General features: G+C 36.6%; 1 protein-coding gene across 1 annotated transcript; it reads right to left on the reverse strand.

The window, feature by feature from the left end:
* Positions 1-15661: 15661 nt before the first annotated feature.
* LOC102997212 (protein piccolo-like) lies at positions 15662-18731 on the reverse strand. Its single transcript, XM_007197179.2, has 3 exons — positions 18601-18731; positions 18046-18191; positions 15662-16094 (listed from the first exon to the last, which is right to left on the reverse strand). Exons 1-3 carry the CDS (start codon positions 18719-18721, stop codon positions 15954-15956), a joined length of 408 nt encoding a protein of 135 aa, XP_007197241.1. The 5' UTR covers positions 18722-18731; the 3' UTR covers positions 15662-15953.
* Positions 18732-19297: the final 566 nt, after the last annotated feature.

A 19297-nucleotide genomic window follows, 5' to 3' on the forward strand; every position in this document is an offset into this window, starting at 1 on the left:
TCTTTGAAGAATAGAGACTAAAATATGTTTAGAAATATATTATTTGCAAAATTTTCAATTGATAAATAAAAGATAGAATCAGATATTGTCCCATTGGAATCATAACACTTATTTTATAGCAAAACCTTTATTACCAAAAATCAGAATTTATGACAGTTTATGCAATCTGATCCTGATACTTTATAAACCTCTCTTTTTGGGTCTTCTTTACCATTGTAAACTGTGCTTGGGAAATACAGTTTCTCAGTATTTTTGAAATAAGCAATGCGTTTTCACAACACTTGTTTACAATATTCCCTTAGCCTAATTCTTAGTCTCTTGTTTCAACCGGTAAATTCTAGTCCCCTTCTAAGACTTTACTCAGAGTTCCCTAAAATTTCCCTGATTTTCCCAGGAAGAATTAGTTATTCCATCTTACTTAATTTTTTATGTTATTCTTTTACCCAATCCAATCGTCGTTCACTTTCTTTACTTCCCTCCTTAACAATTATACCAGGACTTCCCAGGTGGTCCAGTGGTAAAGACTCCACCTTCCAATGCAGGGGACATGGGTGGGTTTGATCCCTGGTCGGGGAACTAAGATCCCACATGCAGTGGTGCAACTAAGCCCGCATGCCACAACTACTGAGCTCGTGTGCCTCAACAAGAGGGCCCACTTGCCACAATGAAAGAACCTGTATCCCTCAACAAAGATCCCCCATGCCGCAACTAAGACCTGACACAGCCAAAAAACCAAAACAAAACAGTTATACCTTCTATGGTTTGGCAATGTAAAGGTCCTGAGACCTGTGCTCCCTCGCACATCTGTCTTTTTGTCTAATTCATTTAATTAAAATTTACAGTGTCTGTTCTCTGCTCCTAGAAATAAACCAAGTCAAGGCTGGGGAAAGCCATATGGGAAGGAAGACTGGTGTGACTACGTGCTGTCACTAAGCTCCAAAGAGCCTTCAATGCAGCACAACATCCTTCTCTTCCTGTCTACTCGCTCTCCCACTCATTTCCAGGACTATTTTAAACCTCCTTTGCTCTTCAAATATCTAACTTCTATTAATTTCCTCTTCACTCAAAGCAGATGACCTCATAGCTCACTGAGAAAAATATAGCCATCAGAAGGAAAGACTCTTAACCTCTTCCTATCAAACTTACAATGTCTACTTCTGTACTAATGATCTCCCTTTCTTTTTTTTTTGTTTCATTAGGGTAGTAGTTTTAAACCTTGGCTCCACATTGATAATAGCACCTGGGGAGCTTTCAAAAAATACTTCTGCCTGGGCTCAAACACCAGAGATCCTGGTTTAAATAGTCTGGGTTGGAGTTTGGGTATCCATGTTTTTGAAAGCTCCTCATATGATTCTAATGTATAGTCAAGGCTGGGAATCAATCCTTAGAAAAATTTTTCTTTCTCCTCTTAAAGAGGAGTTGCTGAACAAGTATTAACATTCCATCTTCTCATATCATACACTCAAAATTATTTGTTTGTTCTTTATATGTAGAGGGAGTGTAGAGAATCACTCCCTCTCACATTTGCTTTTTCCATTGACATTGCAATTTACTCAGTCTTCTTTCATATTGAAAACCAAACCAAAGGGAGGACCTTCAAGATGGTAGAGGAGTAAGACATGGAGATCACCTTCCTCCCCACAAATATATCAAAAATACATCTACATGTGGAACAACTCCTACAGAACACCTGCTGAACGCTGGCAGAAGACATCAGACTTCCCAAAAGGCAAGAAACTTCCCACGTACCTGGGTAGGGCAAAAGCAAAAAGGAAAAACAGAGACAAAAGAATAGGGACAGGACCTGCACCTCTGGGAGGGAGCTGTGAAGGAGGAAAGGTTTCTACACACTAGGAAGCCCCTTCGCGGGCGGAAACTGTGGGTGGCAGAGGGGAGAAGCTTCAGAGCCGTGGAGGAGAGAGCAGCAACAGGGGTGCGGAGGGCAAAGCGGAGAGATTCCCGCACAGAGGATAGGTGCCAACCAGCACTCACCAGCCCGAGAGGCTTGTCTGCTCACCTGCCGGGGCGGGCAGGGACTGGGAGCTGAGGCTTGGGCTTCGGTCGGATCCCAGGGAGAGGACTGGGGTTGGCTGCGTGAACACAGCCTGAAGGGGCTACTGTGCCACAGCTAGCCAGGAGGGAGTCCAGGAAAAAGTCTGGAGCTGCCGAAGAGGCAAGAGACCATTGTTTCGGGGTGCACAAGGAGAGGGGATTCAGAGCACTGCCTAAATGAGCTCCAGAGATGACGTGAGCCGCAGCTATCAGCACGGACACCAGAGATGGGCATGAAATGCTAAGGCTGATGCTGCAGCCACCAAGAAACCTGTGTGCAAGCACAGGTCACTATCCCCACCTCCCCTCCCGAGAGCCTGTGCAGCCCGCCACTGCCAGGGTCCCTAGATCCAGGGACAACTTCCCCAGGAGAACAAACGGTGCGCCTCAGGCTGTTGCAACGTCATGCCAGCCTCTGCCGCCACAGGCTTGCCCCGCATCCGTACCCCTCCTCCCCCCAGCCTGAGTGAGCCAGAGCCCCCTAATCAGCTGCTACTTTAAACCCGTCCTGTCTGGGTGGGGAACAGATGCTTTCAGGTGACCTACGTGCAGAGTCGGGGCCAAATCGAAAGCTGAACCCCAGGAGCTGTGTGAACAAAGAAGAGAAAGGGAAATCTCTCCCAGCAGCCTCAGGAGCAGCAGATTAAATCTCCACAATCAACTTGATGTACCCTGAATCTGTGGAATACCTGAATAGACAATGAATCGTCCCAAAAATGAGGTGGGGGACTTTGGAAGCAACTCTAGACTTGGGGTTTGTTTTCCACATCTAATTTGTTCCTAGTTTTATGTTTATCTTAGTTTAGTATTTAGAGCTTATTATCATTGATAGATTTGTTTATGATTTGGTTGCGCTCTCTCTCTCTCTCTCTCTCTCTATATATATATTTTATTCCTTTTTCTCTTTTTCAGAATGTGTATGTGTATGCTTCTTTGAACGATTTTGCCTGTATAGCTTTGCTTTTACCATTTGTCCTAGGGTTCTGTTCATTTTTTTTTTATTATAGTTTTTAGCACTTGTTATAATTGGATTTGTTTATTGGTTTGGCTGCTCTTTTTTTTAATTACTTTTAAATTTTTTAATTTTAATAAATTTAAATTTTTTTATTTTAATAACTGTATTTATTTTATTTTATCTTTTTCTTTCTTTATTTTTTCTTTCTTTTCTTCCTTTTCTTCTGAGCCGTGTGGCTGACAGGGTCTTGGTACGCTGGCTGGGTTTCAGGCCTGAGCCTCTGAGGTGGGAGAGCCAACTCCAGGACATTGGTCCACCAGAGACCTCCTGGCCCCTTGTAATACCAATCGGCAAGAGTTCTCCCAGAGATCTCCATCTCAGTGCTAAGAACCAGATTCACTCAACGACCAGCAAGCTCCAGTGCTGGACATATCATGCCAAACAACTAGCAAGACAGTAACACAACCCCACCCATTAGCAGAGAGGCTGCCTAGAATCATAATAAGCTTACAGACATCACAGAACACACCACTGGACGAGGTCCTGCCCAGAAGAAAGACAAGATACAGCCTCATCCATCAGAACAGAGGCACCAGTCCCTTCCACCAGGAAGCCTACACAACCCACTGAACCAACCCTGGGGGCAGACATGAAAAACAATGGGAACTATGAACTTGCAGCCTGAGAAAAGGAGATCCCAAACACAGTAAGTTAAGCAAAATGAGAAGACAGAGAAATATACACCAGATGAAGGAGAAAGGTAAAAACCCACCAGGCCAAACAAATGAAGAGGAAATAGGCAGTCTACCTGAAAAAGAATTCAGAGGAATGATAGTAAAGATGATCCAAAATCTTGGAAATAGAAAGGAGAAAGTATAAGAAACGTTTAACAAGGATCTAGAAATACTAAAGAGCAAACAAACAATGATGAACAACACAATAAATGAAATTGAAAATTCTCTAGAAGGAATCAATAGCAGAATAACTGAGGCAGAAGAGTGGATAAGTGACCTGGAAGAAAAAACTGTGGAAATAACTACCACAGAACAGAATAAAGAAAAAAAGAATGAAAAGAATTGATGGCAGGCTCAGAGACCTCTTGGACAACATTAAACACACCAACATTCGAACTATAGGGGTCCCAGAAGAAGAAGTGAAAAAGAAAGGGACTGAGAAAATATTTGAAGAGATTATAGTTGGAAACTACTCTAATATGGAAAATGAAATAGTCAATAAAGGCCAGGAAGCACAGAGAGTCCATTAAAGGATAAATCCAAGGAGAATCACACCGACACATGTTAATCAAACTATCAAAAATTAAATACAAAGAAAAAATTTTAAAGCAGCAAAGGAAACACAACAAATACCATACAAGGGAATCCCCATAAGGTTAACAGTTTCTTTCAGCAGAAACTCTTCAAGCCAGAAGGGTGCGGCAGGACATATTTAAAGTGATGAAAGGGAAAAAAACCACAACCAAGATTACTCTACCCAGCAAGGATCTCATTCAGATTTAACGGAGACATTAAAACCTTTACAGACAAGAAAAGCTAAGAGAATGCAGCACCACATAACCAGCTTTACAACAAATGCTAAAGGAACTTCTCTAGGCAGGAAACACAAGAGAAGGAAAAGACCTACAATAACAAACCCAAAACAATTAAGAAAATGGTAAAAGGAAAATACATATCAATAATTACCTTAAATGAATTGGATCAAATGCTCCAACCAAAAGACATAGACTGGCTGAAAGGACACAAAAACAAGACCCATATATATGCTGTCTACAAGAGACCCACTTCAGACCTAGAGACACATACAGACTGAAAGTGAGGGGATGGAAAAAGATATTCCATGCAAATGGAAATCAAAAGAAAGCTGGAGTAGCAATTCTCATAACAGACAAAATAAACTTTAAAATAAAGACTATTACAAGAAACAAAGAAGGACACTACATAATGATGAAGGGATCAATCCAAGAAGAAGATATAACAATTGTAAATATTTATGCACCCAACATAGGAGCACCTCAATACATAAGGCAAATGCTAACAGCCACAAAAGGGTAAATTGACAGTAACACAATCATAGTGGGGGACTTTAACACCCCACTTTCACCAATGGACAGATCATCCAAAAGGAAAATAAATAAGGAAACACAAGCTTTAAATGATACATTAAACAAGGTGGACTTAATTGATATTTATAGGACATTCCATCCAAAAACAACAGAATACACTTTCTTCTCAAGTGCTCATGGAACATCCTCCAGGATAGATCTTATCTTGGGTCACAAATCAAGCCTTGGTAAATTTAAGAAAATTGAAATCATATCAAGTATCTTCTCCTACCAGAATGCTATAAGACTAGATATCAATTACAAGAAAAAAAACTGTAAAAACTACAAACACATGAAGGCTAAACAATACACTCCTAAATAACCAAGAGATCACTGAAGAAATGAAAGAGGAAATTAAAAGATACCTAGAAACAACTGACAATGAAAACATGATGAGCCAAAATCTAAGGAATGCAGCAAAAGCAGTTCTAAGAGGGAAGTTTATAGCAATACAATACTACCTCAAGAAAAAAGAAAAATCTCAAATAAACGACCTAACCTTACATCTAAAGCAATTAAAGAAAGAATAATAATAATAAAAAAACCCAAAGTTAGCAGAAGGAAAGAAATCATAAAGATGAAATCAGAAATAAATGAAAAAGAAATGAAGGAAACCATAGCAAAGGTAAATAAAACTAAAAGCTGGTTCTTTGAGAAGATAAACAAAATTGATAGACCATTAGCCAGACTCATCAAGAAAAAAAGGGAGAAGACTCAAAACAACAGAATTAGAAATGAAAAAGGAGAAGTAACTGACACTGCAGAAATACAAAGGATTATGAAAGATTACTACAAGCAACTATATGCCAATAAAATGGACAACCTGGAAGAAATGGACAAATTCTTAGAAAAGCACAACCTTCCAAGACTGAACCAGGAAGAAATAGAAAATATAAACAGACCAATCACAAGGACTGAAATTGAGACTGTGATTAAAAATCTTCCAACAAACAAAAGTCCAGGACCAGATGGCTTCACAGGCGAATTCTATCAAACATTTAGAGAAGAGCTAACACCTATCCTTCTCAAAATCTTCCAAAATATAGCAGAAGGTAGAATACTCCCAAACTCATTTTACATGGCCACCATCACCCTGATACCAAAACCAGACAAAGATGTCACAAAAAAAGAAAGCTACAGGCCAATATCACTGATGAACAAAGATGCAAAAATCCTCAACTAAATACTATCAAACAGAATCCAACGGCACATTAAAAGGATCATACACCATGATCAAGTGGGGTTTATCCCAGGAATGCAAGGATTCTTCAATATACACAAATCAATCAATGTGATACACCATATTAACCAACTGAAGGATAAAAACCATATGATCATCTCAATAGATGCAATTAAAGCTTTCGACAAAATTCAACACCCATTTATGATAAAAACCCTCCAGAAAGTAGGTATAGAGGGAAATTACCTCAACATAATAAAGGCCATATATGACAAACCACCAGCCAACAGTGTTCTCAATGGTGAAAAACTAAAACCATTTCCTCTAAGATCAGGAACATGACAAGGTTGCCAACTCTCACCACTATTATTCAACATAGTTTTAGAAGTTTTAACCACAGCAATCCAAGGAGGAAAAGAAATAAAAGGAATCCAAATCAGAAAAGAAGAAGTAAAGCTGTCACTGTTTGCAGATGATGTGATACTATACATAGAGAATCTTAAAGATGCTACCAGAAAACTACTAGAGCTAATCAATGAATCTGGTAAAGTAGCAGGATACAAAATTAATGCACAGAAATCTCTTGCATTCCTATACACTAATGATGAAAAATCTGAAAGAGAAATTAAAGAAACTCTTCCATGTAGCATTGCAACAAAAAAATAAAATACCTAGGAATAAACCTACCTAAGGAGACAAAAGACCTGTATGCAGAAAACTATAAGACACTGATGAAAGAAATTAAAGATGATACAAAGAAATGGAGAGATATACCATGTTCTTGGATTGGAAGAATCAGCATTGTGAAAATAACTATACTACCCAAAGCAATCTACAGATTCAATGCAATCCCTATCAAACTACCAATGGCATTTTACACAGAACTAGAACAAAAAATTTCACAATTTGTATGGAAACACAAAAGATGCCAAATAGCCAAAAAAATGTTGAGAAAGAAAAACGGAGCTGGAGGAATCAGGCTCCCGGACTTCAGACTCTAATACAAAGCTACAGTAATCAAGACAGTATGGTACTGGCACAAAAACAGAAATATAGATCAGTGGAACAGAATAGAAAGCTTAGAGATAAACCCACGCACATATGATCACCTTATCTTTGATAAAGGAGGCAAGAAAATGCAATGGAGAAAAGACAGCCTCTTCAATAAGTGGTGCTGGGAAAACTGGACAGATACGTATAAAAGAATGAAATTAGACCACTCCCTAACTCCATACACAAAAAGACACTCGAAATGGTTTGAAGACCTAAATGTAAGGCCAGAGACTGTAAAACTCTTAGAGGAAAACATAGAAGACTCTGTGACATCAATCACAGCAAGATCCTTTTTGACCCACCTCCTAGAGAAATTGAAATAAAAACAAAAATAAACAAATGTGACCTAAGGAAACTTAAAAGCATTTGCACAGCAAAGGAAACCATAAACAAGACCAAAAGACAACCCTCAGAATGGGAGAATATATTTGCAAATGAAGCAACGGACAAAGGATTAATCCCCAAAATTTACAAGCAGCTCATGCAGCTCAATATCAAAAAACAAACAACCCAAACCAAAAATGGGCAGAAGACCTAAACAGACATTTCTCCAAAGAAGATATACAGATTGCCAACAAACACATGAAAGAATGCTCAACATCATTAATCATTAGCACAATGCAAATCAAAACTACAATGAGATATCACCTCAAACCAGTCAGAATGGCCATCATCAAAAATCTACAAACAATAAATGCCAGAGAGGGTGTGGAGTAAAGGGAACGCTCCTACACTGCTGGTGGGAATGTAAATTGATATAGCCACTATGGAGAACAGTATGGAGGTTCCCTAAAAAACTAAAAATAGAACTACCATATGACCCAGCAATCCCACTAATGGGCATATACCCTGAGAAAACCATAATTCAAAAAGAGTCATGTACCAAAATGTTCATTGCAGCTCTATTTACAAAGCCAGGACATGGAAGCAACCTAAGTGTCCATCAACAGATGAACGGATAAAGAAGATGTGGCACATATATACAATGGAATATTACTCAGCCATAAAAAGAAACGAAATTGAGTTATTTGTAGTGAGGTGGATGGACCTAGAGTCTGTCATACAGAGTGAAGTAAGTCAGAAAGAGAAAAACAAATACTGTATGCTAACACATATATATGAACTCTTAAAAAAAAAGTGTCATGAAGAACCTAGGGGCAGGATGGGAATAAAGACACAGACCTACTAGAGAAGGGACTTGAGGACACGGGGAGGGGAAAGGGTAAGCTGGGACGCAGTGAGAGAGTGGCATGTACATATATACACTACCAAATGTAAAACCGATAGCTAGTGGGAAGAAGCCGCATAGCACAGGGAGATCACCTCGGTGCTTTGTGACCACCTAGAGGGGTGGGATAGGGAGGGTGGGAGGGAAGGAGCCGCAAGAAGGAAGAGATATCAGGATATATGTATATGTATAGCTGATTCACGTTGTTATAAAGCAGAAACTAACACACCACTGTAAAGCAATTATACTCCAATAAAGATGTTAAAAAAAAAAGAAAAGACAACCCTCAGAATGGGAGAAAATATTTGCAAACGAAGCAACTGACAAAGGATTAATCTCCAAAATTTACAAGCAGCTCATGCAGCTTAATATCAAAAAAACAAACAACCCAATCCAAAAGTGGGCAGAAGACCTAAATAGACATTTCTCCAAAGAAGATATACAGATTGCCAACAAACACATGAAAGGATGCTCAACATCACTAATCATTAGAGAAATGCAAATCAAAATTATGAGGTATCACTTCACACCAGTCAGAACAGCCATCATCAAAAAATCTACAAACAATAAATGCCAGAGAGGGTGTGGAGTAAAGGGAACGCTCCTACACTGCTGGTGGGAATGTAAATTGATACAGCCACATGGAGACAGTATGGAGGTTCCTTAAAAAACTAAAAATAGAACTACCATACGACTCAGCAATCCCACTACTGGTCATATACCCTAAGAAAACCATAACTCAAAAAGAGTCATGTACCACAGTGTTCATTGCAGCTCTATTTACAATAGCCAGGACATGGAAGCAACCTAAATGTCCATCGACAGATGAATGGATGAAGAAGATGTGGCACATATATACAATGGAATATTACTCAGCCATAAAAAGAAATGAAATTGAGATATTTGTAGTGAGGTGGAAGGACCTAGAGTCTGTCATATAGAGTGAAGTAAGTCAGAAAGAGAAAAACAAATACCGTATGCTAACACATATATATGGAATCTAAAAAAAAAAAAAAAAAGGTTCTGCAGAACCTAGGGGCAGGACGGGAATAAAGACACAGACGTAGAGAATGGACTTGAGGACACAGGGAGGGGGAAGGGTAAGCTGGGACGAAGTGAGAGAGTGACATGAATATATATACACTACCAAATGTAAAATAGATAGCTAGTGGGAAGCAGTCGCATAGCCTAGGCAGATCAGCTCCGTGCTTTGTGACCACCTAGAGGGGTGGGTTAGGGAGGGTGGGAGGGAAACGCAAGAGAGGGGAGATATCGGGATATATGTATATGTATGGCTGATTCACTTTGTTATAAAGCAGAAACTAACACTCTATTGTAAAGCAATTATACTCTAATAAAGATGTTAAGAAAATTAAAAAAAAACCCACAGAGGCGTTAAAAACAAAGAACAAACCAAACCAATCCACCAGCGAACGAACCAACCAACCAACCAAAACAAAAAACTTTAGATTTCTCCATCCTACCTGTGGTGAGCAGTTTTCTGTATCAGCTTGGCTAGGCTGTAGCACCCAGTTATTCATCCAAACACGACTGGAGGCATTGCTGTGTTGGCATTTTGTAGAGATATTTAACATCTCTAAACAGCTGACTTTAAGTAAGTTGATTATCCTCAATAATCTGCGTGGGTGTGGCTGATCTCATCAGCTGAAAGTCCTAAAAACCTTTCAAAAGCTTAGGCTCCAAAATGAAGAAATTCTACCTGTGGACTGCAGGGTCCACTTTTGTCCAAGAGTTTTCAGTCTACCCTTGATACAATCCAAAGGTCTAAAAAGAATTAAATATTTGTTGAATCCATTAAAAAAAAACTGGTTCTGTCCCCATCATTCCACTCAAAACAGGCTACACATGTTCTAATTAACCTTATTCTGCCAAACAGCTTTTTCAAGTGGCTACCCAACTGACCCGTGCTTAGAAAGTTCATGCTTTTTTGCAGCTTTGCTTTATCTCCTCTGTTAGATATGAAGTGTCCATTCCTGTGCGAGTCGGCTGGTCTCACTATTTTGTTCAGTTGTTCAATTTATAGATATAAATAGATGTTGGATTTTATCAAATGTTTTCCTCCATCTTATGATTTTTATACTTTAATATATTAATGTACTGGATTTCATTAATTCATTTTCCAATATTGAAATAATCTTGTGTAACTGGGATAATTCAACATGGCCGTGAGTCTACCACTTTTATACACTGTTAGATTGGGTTTGTTAAATTTTGGCTTTTGGTATTGGCATCTATGTTACACTTGATCTTAGCAAAACATTGAGAAGGGATAGCACATTAGATAAAAGTTGATCAATCAGTTCAATGCATTCCTAAATTTAATTATTTTACAGAGATAAATAGAAAGAAAAATAAAAGTAAAAATTCAAGTTAAGTAGATTTCCCATACTGTTTTAAGGTTAAAGAAATGATATATAACATGCTTGCCACAGAGAGAAAGTTATCGAATAAACTAAGATACATGTAAGTCCACTCAAAGATGTACCCCCTGGCCCAAGAGGGTAAATTTGAGGATTAATAAGAGTAACAACTTCAATGTATTAAAATGTATCAAATATGTTAAAGTTCAATTTCTTGATCTGGGTGGTGGTTATAAGAATGTCTGATATAATAATTTATTAAGCTATACATTTGTTTAATTCTGTTTCTGTAACCGTGCTGTTGAAAACATACTTTTTAAACTGGGTGAGTGAATGTATCCATCATATAATTTTCAGAGAAAATGTTCCAGAAAGTTCCATGTCTATATTAAGTATCAATCTATCAAGTTGATAAACACAAGAAGTCGAAGTTGATATTTTCAATATTTATTAGTAAGGCTGAGGCCACAGCCTTTATACAGCACAATTTGCATAAGTTATCAAGATACTTCTTGTATACAATCACAAAACCAAGACACATTTTTACATAGAGTAAAACTCAAGACAGATTTACAAGCATTTTTTATACAAATCTCATGTATTTCAGCTCAATTTATACAACCTTTAGCCCAAGAATTTTTATTTGTTCATTAGATATTCCAGAGAGATTTGGGTAGAACAGAAAAAAAGGACACATTAGCAAATCACCAACACAGCATGCAACATATAGTTAGAAACAAGACATATCTCCAAGTACTCTATTTTTTATCTTGAAATTAATTTTATTAGGTTTTTATTTTTTTCAGACAAGAAATTTATTTCCTTTAACATCAGATGTGTTTTTGTTAGGATATCAGCACACACATTAATTGGTAGTGGGAGCACCTGAGCACATCACCAACCAATATACAGACACAATCAAACAAGAATCATATTCACATGCTGAATGCCACAAGGATTTAATATTTCAACTTCGTCTAGGTTACCAAATGTATAGTTATGTACAGGGCAACGAATTAAGAAAATGCTGTCAATCTACGTATCAGATAAGGAATCATTTGATTAAATGTTTTTGATTTAAAGGGTATATCTTTAATAATAACAACATGGAACATACAGAAAACATCAATGTGTCATATTCAATGAGAATATGTTTCACTCATTCATTCTTGTGTTACATTAAAGGCAAGTTATTATTAAAGAGACAGCTCATAATTATTCATTGAGCTTTCTTTTACTTCCAGCTCCAAGCTCAAAAAGAGGGAAAATCACTCTGTCACACATAGAGTTATAAACACATATATAGCTGTAGTTGGCTGCTTTTGGAATATTAGACATTGCAGCAATGAAAATAAGTTTTTAAAAATATTGTTAGTTATGATTTAAATAATAAAGTAAAAGAATACTATAAACATCTTTATGATATATTAATGAAATGAAACGCTGAGCAAATCATTTCTAATAAATTGGGCACAATATAGTATATTATTTCATTTTATTTCACATCACCACCAACCTAGTTCACTACCTTTATCACCACGATCATCACAACCGTTCCTATAATAAGAATCAATATCAGCTGGTTACCAGCTATAATATTCCCACAATATGACTATCTTAATGTGTGTGATCCACAAAATTAAATCCACTGATATGCTGAAAATACGCATCTACTAGTGTGATTAATTACAATATGGGCAACATTAAGGAGCAAAGACAATCACTACCCCTTAGTCTTGGATACTCTTCCTTTAAACTGAAGCGATAAAGAGTTCAGAGTCACCAAAAATCTCCTTAACCTTAAGTAAAACAGGGAAACACCAACTTCTTGCTCTTCGTGTTGTCTGTGTCTGTCACGACCATTCTAGATATCCCTGTCTTTTGTAAAAATTCACTCTGTGCTTTTGCTTCACAGCTAAAGGTTTCTTGAGGACCGAATTTTAAACCAAGAAGCAACTTCCGTCTCTGATGACTCAATGAAGTTGTGGGGAAAATTAAGATGCTTTTCAAGGTATAAGTGCTATAGTCAGACAAATCACGTGTTATTTAGAGATTACAAACTTTGTCTCTATTAGGATAAAAAAAGCTAATTCTGGTAAAATAAATGAAATAAAAAGTGGAAAATCATGTGCTGTGATATATACAAAAAGTAAAAAGTAAAAAACACCAGGAGCCCTATTTGCAATTAAAAAAGAAATAGTTTTGTTGTAAGAAGGGTAATCAATATCTTTCAGAAGAAATGCATTTGTAGAAGGATCAGTGTTGCATAGAATAATTCCAATACAACCTAGGTGTTTGGTCAGCTGCAAACTTGGCACACTTATGCTCTCTGAAGGGGGATGCTGGTGCACAAAAAGAAGTCACTTAACTCTCTGAATTGGCCTGGCCCCATCACCAGTTGCTGGAACAGAGGGGCACCTGTAATGGAAAGACTCCTACTTTTTCAGGTCAAATAGTACCAAGGTATGACCTTTGTTTTGGTGGCACCTCCTTTTGTGTATCCTAAAAGAAACTGCAACTGGAATGAAGTAAACTAACTGGTCATAAACCTCTCATGCACACTTCTGGATGTAAGTGACTGCAGAAGAGGACCCACAGGAGCCAGAGTTTCCTTTTAAGGACAAACAGCAGAGCCTTTTTATGTCAGAAAGAGATCTTCCTGAACCCTTCCCTTCCCCAGTTATGAGTGATGATTATAAGCTTCCTAAAGTGCTAAATTCTGCTGGAAATATCCATGGCAACCATCAGCAGATCTAGTTGTCTCTAAAAATAAAATCCTAGTAATATCAAATCCTTAGCGATCCCCTGGCTGCACGTTCATTTTACAGCAATATCAATGATAAATGACATTGCATTTTTGGGGGAGAGGGTCTTAAAAAATAGAGGGAAGAAAAGTGACTTGTCTTTCTTAGATTGGAAAGGAGTGAATTTGTATTTCTTTATGAATATAATAAAGATATATAACCTGGTATTTATTAGAAATTATTTTTTAATGTCTTAAATTTAATCAATTCCTCTCAGATTTCAAGTATGTTTTTCTTTAAAAATGAGAAGATTCAATATCTGAGCAATATATTTGGAGATGATTTCTCTAATCCCACTAAAACCTCACCTTTGAATAAAGAATCGGCTCTTAAACTCAGAATTCACAGAGAAGCAATTTAATTAATTTATTTTTGTGGATACGGGAATAGGGTAAGATCGGCATAATGTATTTAATTTATGATAACCCGATTTGCAAATCAGTTTCATTGAATTTTCTCCCTTTTTTAGGTTAAACGAAAGTTTATATTTTAAAGAAAAAATTAGTTTTGGAGCCAATATACTGCTTTCATCCATGCCAGTGCTTGCTATTGGTTTGGAAGATGCTTTTTCACATATAAAAATTGGGAAATAAAAAACTGCATAATACTTATTCCTCACTTATGTGTATAAAAGTATATTTGGAAATGTGCTTTCATCTTCTCTCATAGATCACTTAGTTTGATCATCCCAACATCCCATTAGGAAGGCTAGGAATATATAATTATATTTTCCCACAAATAAGAAAACCGAGGAAAATTGAGTTTAAGTGACATGTGCAAGGTGACACAGTTAGTCAGTGGCAGAACCAAGACCAGAAGCCAGGCTTTTAATCCTAGCCGAGTGCGTCTCCTGTAAGTCCACGTTACCTCCTTTGTTCACGTTGTTGGTTGATGGGGAAAAGGATGCTTCATTTTAATGACTTAGACGTTGGTCCTTTTAATCCATATTATTAAAATAGCTCAAAGGATATTTTCACCTTAATATAATGTTGATTTTTCACATATTTTCCCAACATTGATGAACTTGATCACTGTGATACTGTCACTAAAGTAGGAAAATAGAGCACTAAAGAGAAGTTGAATTTAGGGTCAGGGTTTTCATTTTACAACAAGTTAATGTATTAAGGGGAAAAAAAGACCATTGTGGAAGAGCAGGAAATGACACCAATTTAATCAATGTCACAGATTAATACGATTTGTTTGCCAGAGGAAGAATTTTCTCTCTGTCCGTATATCATTCAAGAGAAAGAAAATATATGGGATAATACATTTATTTGCAATTCCACAAAGAACAAGTTATCATGCTTCCTAGAACATACCAATTTAATCTAGGTCCTTTGCTATGTAGACTGAAAATGTCTTGGATTAAGGGTAAATTATGGAGTTTTTGATGTTTCATCCAATAGTTTGTGGGGCAATATTCTTTCTTGTTAGCCAGTCATGGCTTTATTTCTAGATAAATGTAATTTCATTTCTACTTAGTATTGTCTTAACTATACTTTATTTCAAGTTTTAATATTGTGCTTTTACAACATGAATTCTAAAACTGGTGGTGTTCACCCTTGTAACATTTAGACACAGAGAAAACCTGTACAATATGATCTAAAAGCTATAATTTCTACATCCTTGGTTCCCTTTTCCCTGTAAACACAAGCTCCTTACTTCTAGTCTGGACACATATTGTAGGTGTATCCTACGTCAGAATCTCAAAACAGTTAGTTGTCTGAGAAGATAAGATGAAGAAGAGACTTTTGAAAACCGAGATTTGTTCCATTAGTTTTTTCCTTTCAACCAAGTTCTTTTGCATAAAGGATTACTTTTGCATGCGTTAGAAAACATATTAATCTGTGAGTCTCAGCCTTTACATAGCTGTAGCTCAACTCTACTCAAAAATTTCTGCATTAAGTAAACAGAATTTCTCTCACTGTTTTTCTTGACAGCCACAAGAAATCCAAGGTTTCAGAACTTTTTTTCTTGTCTTCAATATATGAACTTTTCCATTTGACTTTTTTTTTCTATGTTCCACAACAATACATTTGCAAGCCTTTGAGTATGTTTTTGCCTTTTGTTCCTCTTCTCATGGTTACCCCTGAAAGCATAGCTTAGAACAATTGTATTCGACTATAGTCTTGATTTAAGACTGTTTAAAGCACTTTCTATACCCTGAGCAGACACATTTCTTCAGTGGGTTTGAGTAGGACTGACCAAAAGTTTGTGCCAGTTGACTATTCTTTTTCTGAGATCCACTTTGTCAAGCCAGATACAGGCTTCGCCAATCAAGGTCTTTTTCATAAACTTCCCTCCATTGGAAAAAAGTAAAATCTAGAAAAAATAGCCAAAATTATATATATTTGTGTGTATATTTTCAACCTCTTTTATGGACATTTGCTCATCAAAGAAGTAACAGAGACAAGAAAGGGTGAGGGTGAGAGAAGTAGCAGGCATACTTGTAGGAGAACTAATAACTAACATGTCCTCAAAAGATTTGCATAATATTAATTAATTTACCTCAACATTTCCCAAAGGCAAAGACATATCCTGAAGCACAGGGGAATTCTAGATAATATTAGCTAGCTGGATAAACCTAGCTAATTCTGACTAGGTTTGTGATTAAACTGATTGAAAGTTTCAAAAAAGAAATTTGCTAGGTGCATGTTTTATTACTTAATGAAATATTAACTCAAATACAGAATTATTTGAGTGGTGAGTACATAAATACGAGTTTACAAGGCGGATAGAACATAACACTGACTTTAAATGCCATTTAACTTACTGGGAATTTTATTATAGGAAGCATTTCCAAAGTGGCTTCTTGTCATAGGTAGAGCTTACACTAGTTGAAATTCCATGGGATCTCATACTCAAGAAATTTTTTTCTTTTAGGGATCAGTTGAAAGAAAGGTAGAGAAACTGAGATGGAAATAACCATTACTCCTTGACAATTCTTCTCTCACGCTCTCTCTTTCTTTTTGGAATCTCCTTCAGATAATTCATCTTTATTCCTGACTAAAATTTACTGTTACATTTCTGACTTCAAAATCTACTTTTCTGTCTCTTTTAGCCTCTGGTTTGGAGATTTCAAATGACACATTATATGTTTTATTGGACCCTGCCTTCCTATCAAGTTTATCACATTTCAGACAAACTCATGTTCTTTCTCCCTATCCATCCCTTCTGTAACTACTGAATCTCTGTGACTGACACCTTTGTTCACACAGATTTCAGAGTATCCTTTAATTTTTTTATTCCCTTCAACTCTAATATCAGTTAATTATCTCAGTGCAGTTTTTGCTTTGCAATATCTCTTATATATGTCTCTAGTACAGGCCTCTAAGTGCCAGTACCATGGTCTTCTCTTCCCACATTTTTTCAGCTCTTCCCTCCCTCCTCCTTTGTTCTCTTTCATTCCATGTCTCTGTATCTACTAAAGATATACTATGTACAAGCATTGTGCTAGGCTACAAAACAAAGAGCAATGAAAATCAAGCCTTGCACTAGAGAAGCTGAGAGTACAGAAGCAGTGAGAGGTAAGTACACAAATTGTTGTACAAGACTGGGATTAATGGCCTAATGAGATAAGCAAAACATTATGTGAATAAGGTGTGATAAATTACACCCAGGGTCATTATTAAAGAGCTGAGTTTACATTGAAAGATATGGAAAATTGTGATAGATGGAGAGAGATGGAGAAGGGAGTAGTGAAGGAGAGGAAAAATATGAGCAAAGAATTAGAGGTTTAACCTGACTTCAAGATTCTGGTGTGAATGGGGTCAAGAGGGAGTGGAAATGTCTACAAGGAGATGAAATTAAGTCAATACAATCAGAACTCACCTTAGAGGACTCTGAATGAGTCAGGATAATGGTGAATCATTGGAGGGTTTCAATGTAACCTAGCCAGTGTTTTTAAAAGATACCTCTGCCAGCAGTGTGATAAAATGAATTAAAGGGTAAGATATTGATGGCAAGTAGGCCAGGTATACTGCTGAGATGATTTGCATAACAAAGATGAGGACCCAAAGAGGATTAGTGTGGCAGTGAGCATGGAAAAAAATCTATGTAAAATAAACTGAGTAGGTAGAAGAGAGGCAACTTGGTAGCTAAATGGATGGGATGAGTGGGTTGGGGAATTTTAAAGGGCCCCTGGGAAGTTACCTCTAAAAATTAACTTGTAAAATATCACATAGTATATGATTGGCATTTAAATATTGAATAATTAAATGGGAAATAAATACAGTATAAATGAAAATCTAAAAATCGGAACTGTATGAGTTACCTGAAGAGAATGTCCAGCAGGACTTAGGCTGAATCTAAAAGTTTCATTGAATGAAGGCTCTCGATCATGTCTACATACTCTTGTTTTTTTCTTGATCACCTTTTTTTGGGTAGAAATGTTCATCACATATATTTTCACATATAAATCTGAAAATAAGAATTCAGCTTGTTAAGTGTCCATTAATAATACAATTTTCTATTGAAAGAGTTATAATCGTATACGGAGAGTTCTCCTACATTTTACACAAAGCCAGTAGCCTGTGAACAATTTGTTTCAGACAACATAATTAAAATATACACCAATTTTCTTAGCAACTTAAATGTCTTCTTGTTGTATAATAAATACATCACTCTACATTTGTGTTGAAAAAAATCTAATTTTTAACTAGTAAAATATCAACTTGCTCTATATAAGAGAAATTCATTCTTATTTCATATTTTTCAGATATATTTGGTACACAGCCCAAATTTTAATTAGCATTTTCTAGGCTATTTAGGACACACTCCTAAAGAGTTCCTAGATACATTATATTGCTCATTACATAAAATTAGATACCTGGTAAGTGATCAGGAGATTTAAATTTGTAGGTGATATTTCTGCACTGGAGGATTTCAACTATGAGTTGTTCCCCATCTGTCTTCATTTCTTTCTTCAGTGCAATCTTGATTTCTCCCATTACCTGAGTTTTAACTGGAACAATTTAATTTAAAAGTTAAGGAATATGTCATGCCATTAATTAAGTGGTTAGTTCAATAATTTACTCATATTTTCATTTATTGAGTGTTTATCAAGTGCTAAACACCTTATCGCATCCTGTGGATACACAGATGAATAAAATACAGCCCCAGCCCTTAAAGAGAGGAAGGTCTCATGGAGAGACTGGTAAATTGTACGCTTACAATAAAGTATGTTAAGTATAATGATAAGCAAGTAACAAGAGGGGTATGGAAGAAATGCAAGTAGGTAACTATTACTCAACTGTAGATTTTTAGGCCAAAAGAGGTAATAGATGAGACTACAGGGCACTATAGGAAGACAGTCATACATAAAAATAATAGAATTCTAATATAATATAATATATAGGAAGTATTAAGTCAAGTGAAATGCAAGAAGTTGTTTGCCGACAATTGCTTACTACTTACCAGGCTTGCAAAAGAACGCTTGCTAACACAACTAAATGTCGTTGTATATTATATCTACTTCCATTCTATTTTTCTTGTAAAAGAAGTAGGCAACAAGAGTATATGGTAAT

Source organism: Balaenoptera acutorostrata, chromosome 7 (genome assembly GCF_949987535.1).
Source record: "Balaenoptera acutorostrata chromosome 7, mBalAcu1.1, whole genome shotgun sequence".
NCBI lineage: Eukaryota > Metazoa > Chordata > Mammalia > Artiodactyla > Balaenopteridae > Balaenoptera > Balaenoptera acutorostrata.

Bases quoted from the DNA above. Each gene is read 5' to 3' on its own strand.
- LOC102997212 (XM_007197179.2), bottom strand. From the start codon at position 18,721: ATGGGAGAAATCAAGATTGCACTGAAGAAAGAAATGAAGACAGATGGG. The intron at 18,192-18,600 runs GTATCTAATTTT...TCTTATTTTCAG, and splicing joins ATCTCCTGATCACTTACCAG to ATTTATATGTGAAAATATAT. The intron at 16,095-18,045 runs GTAACTCATACA...TATTTTTTCTAG, and splicing joins CTGCTGGACATTCTCTTCAG to ATTTTACTTTTTTCCAATGG.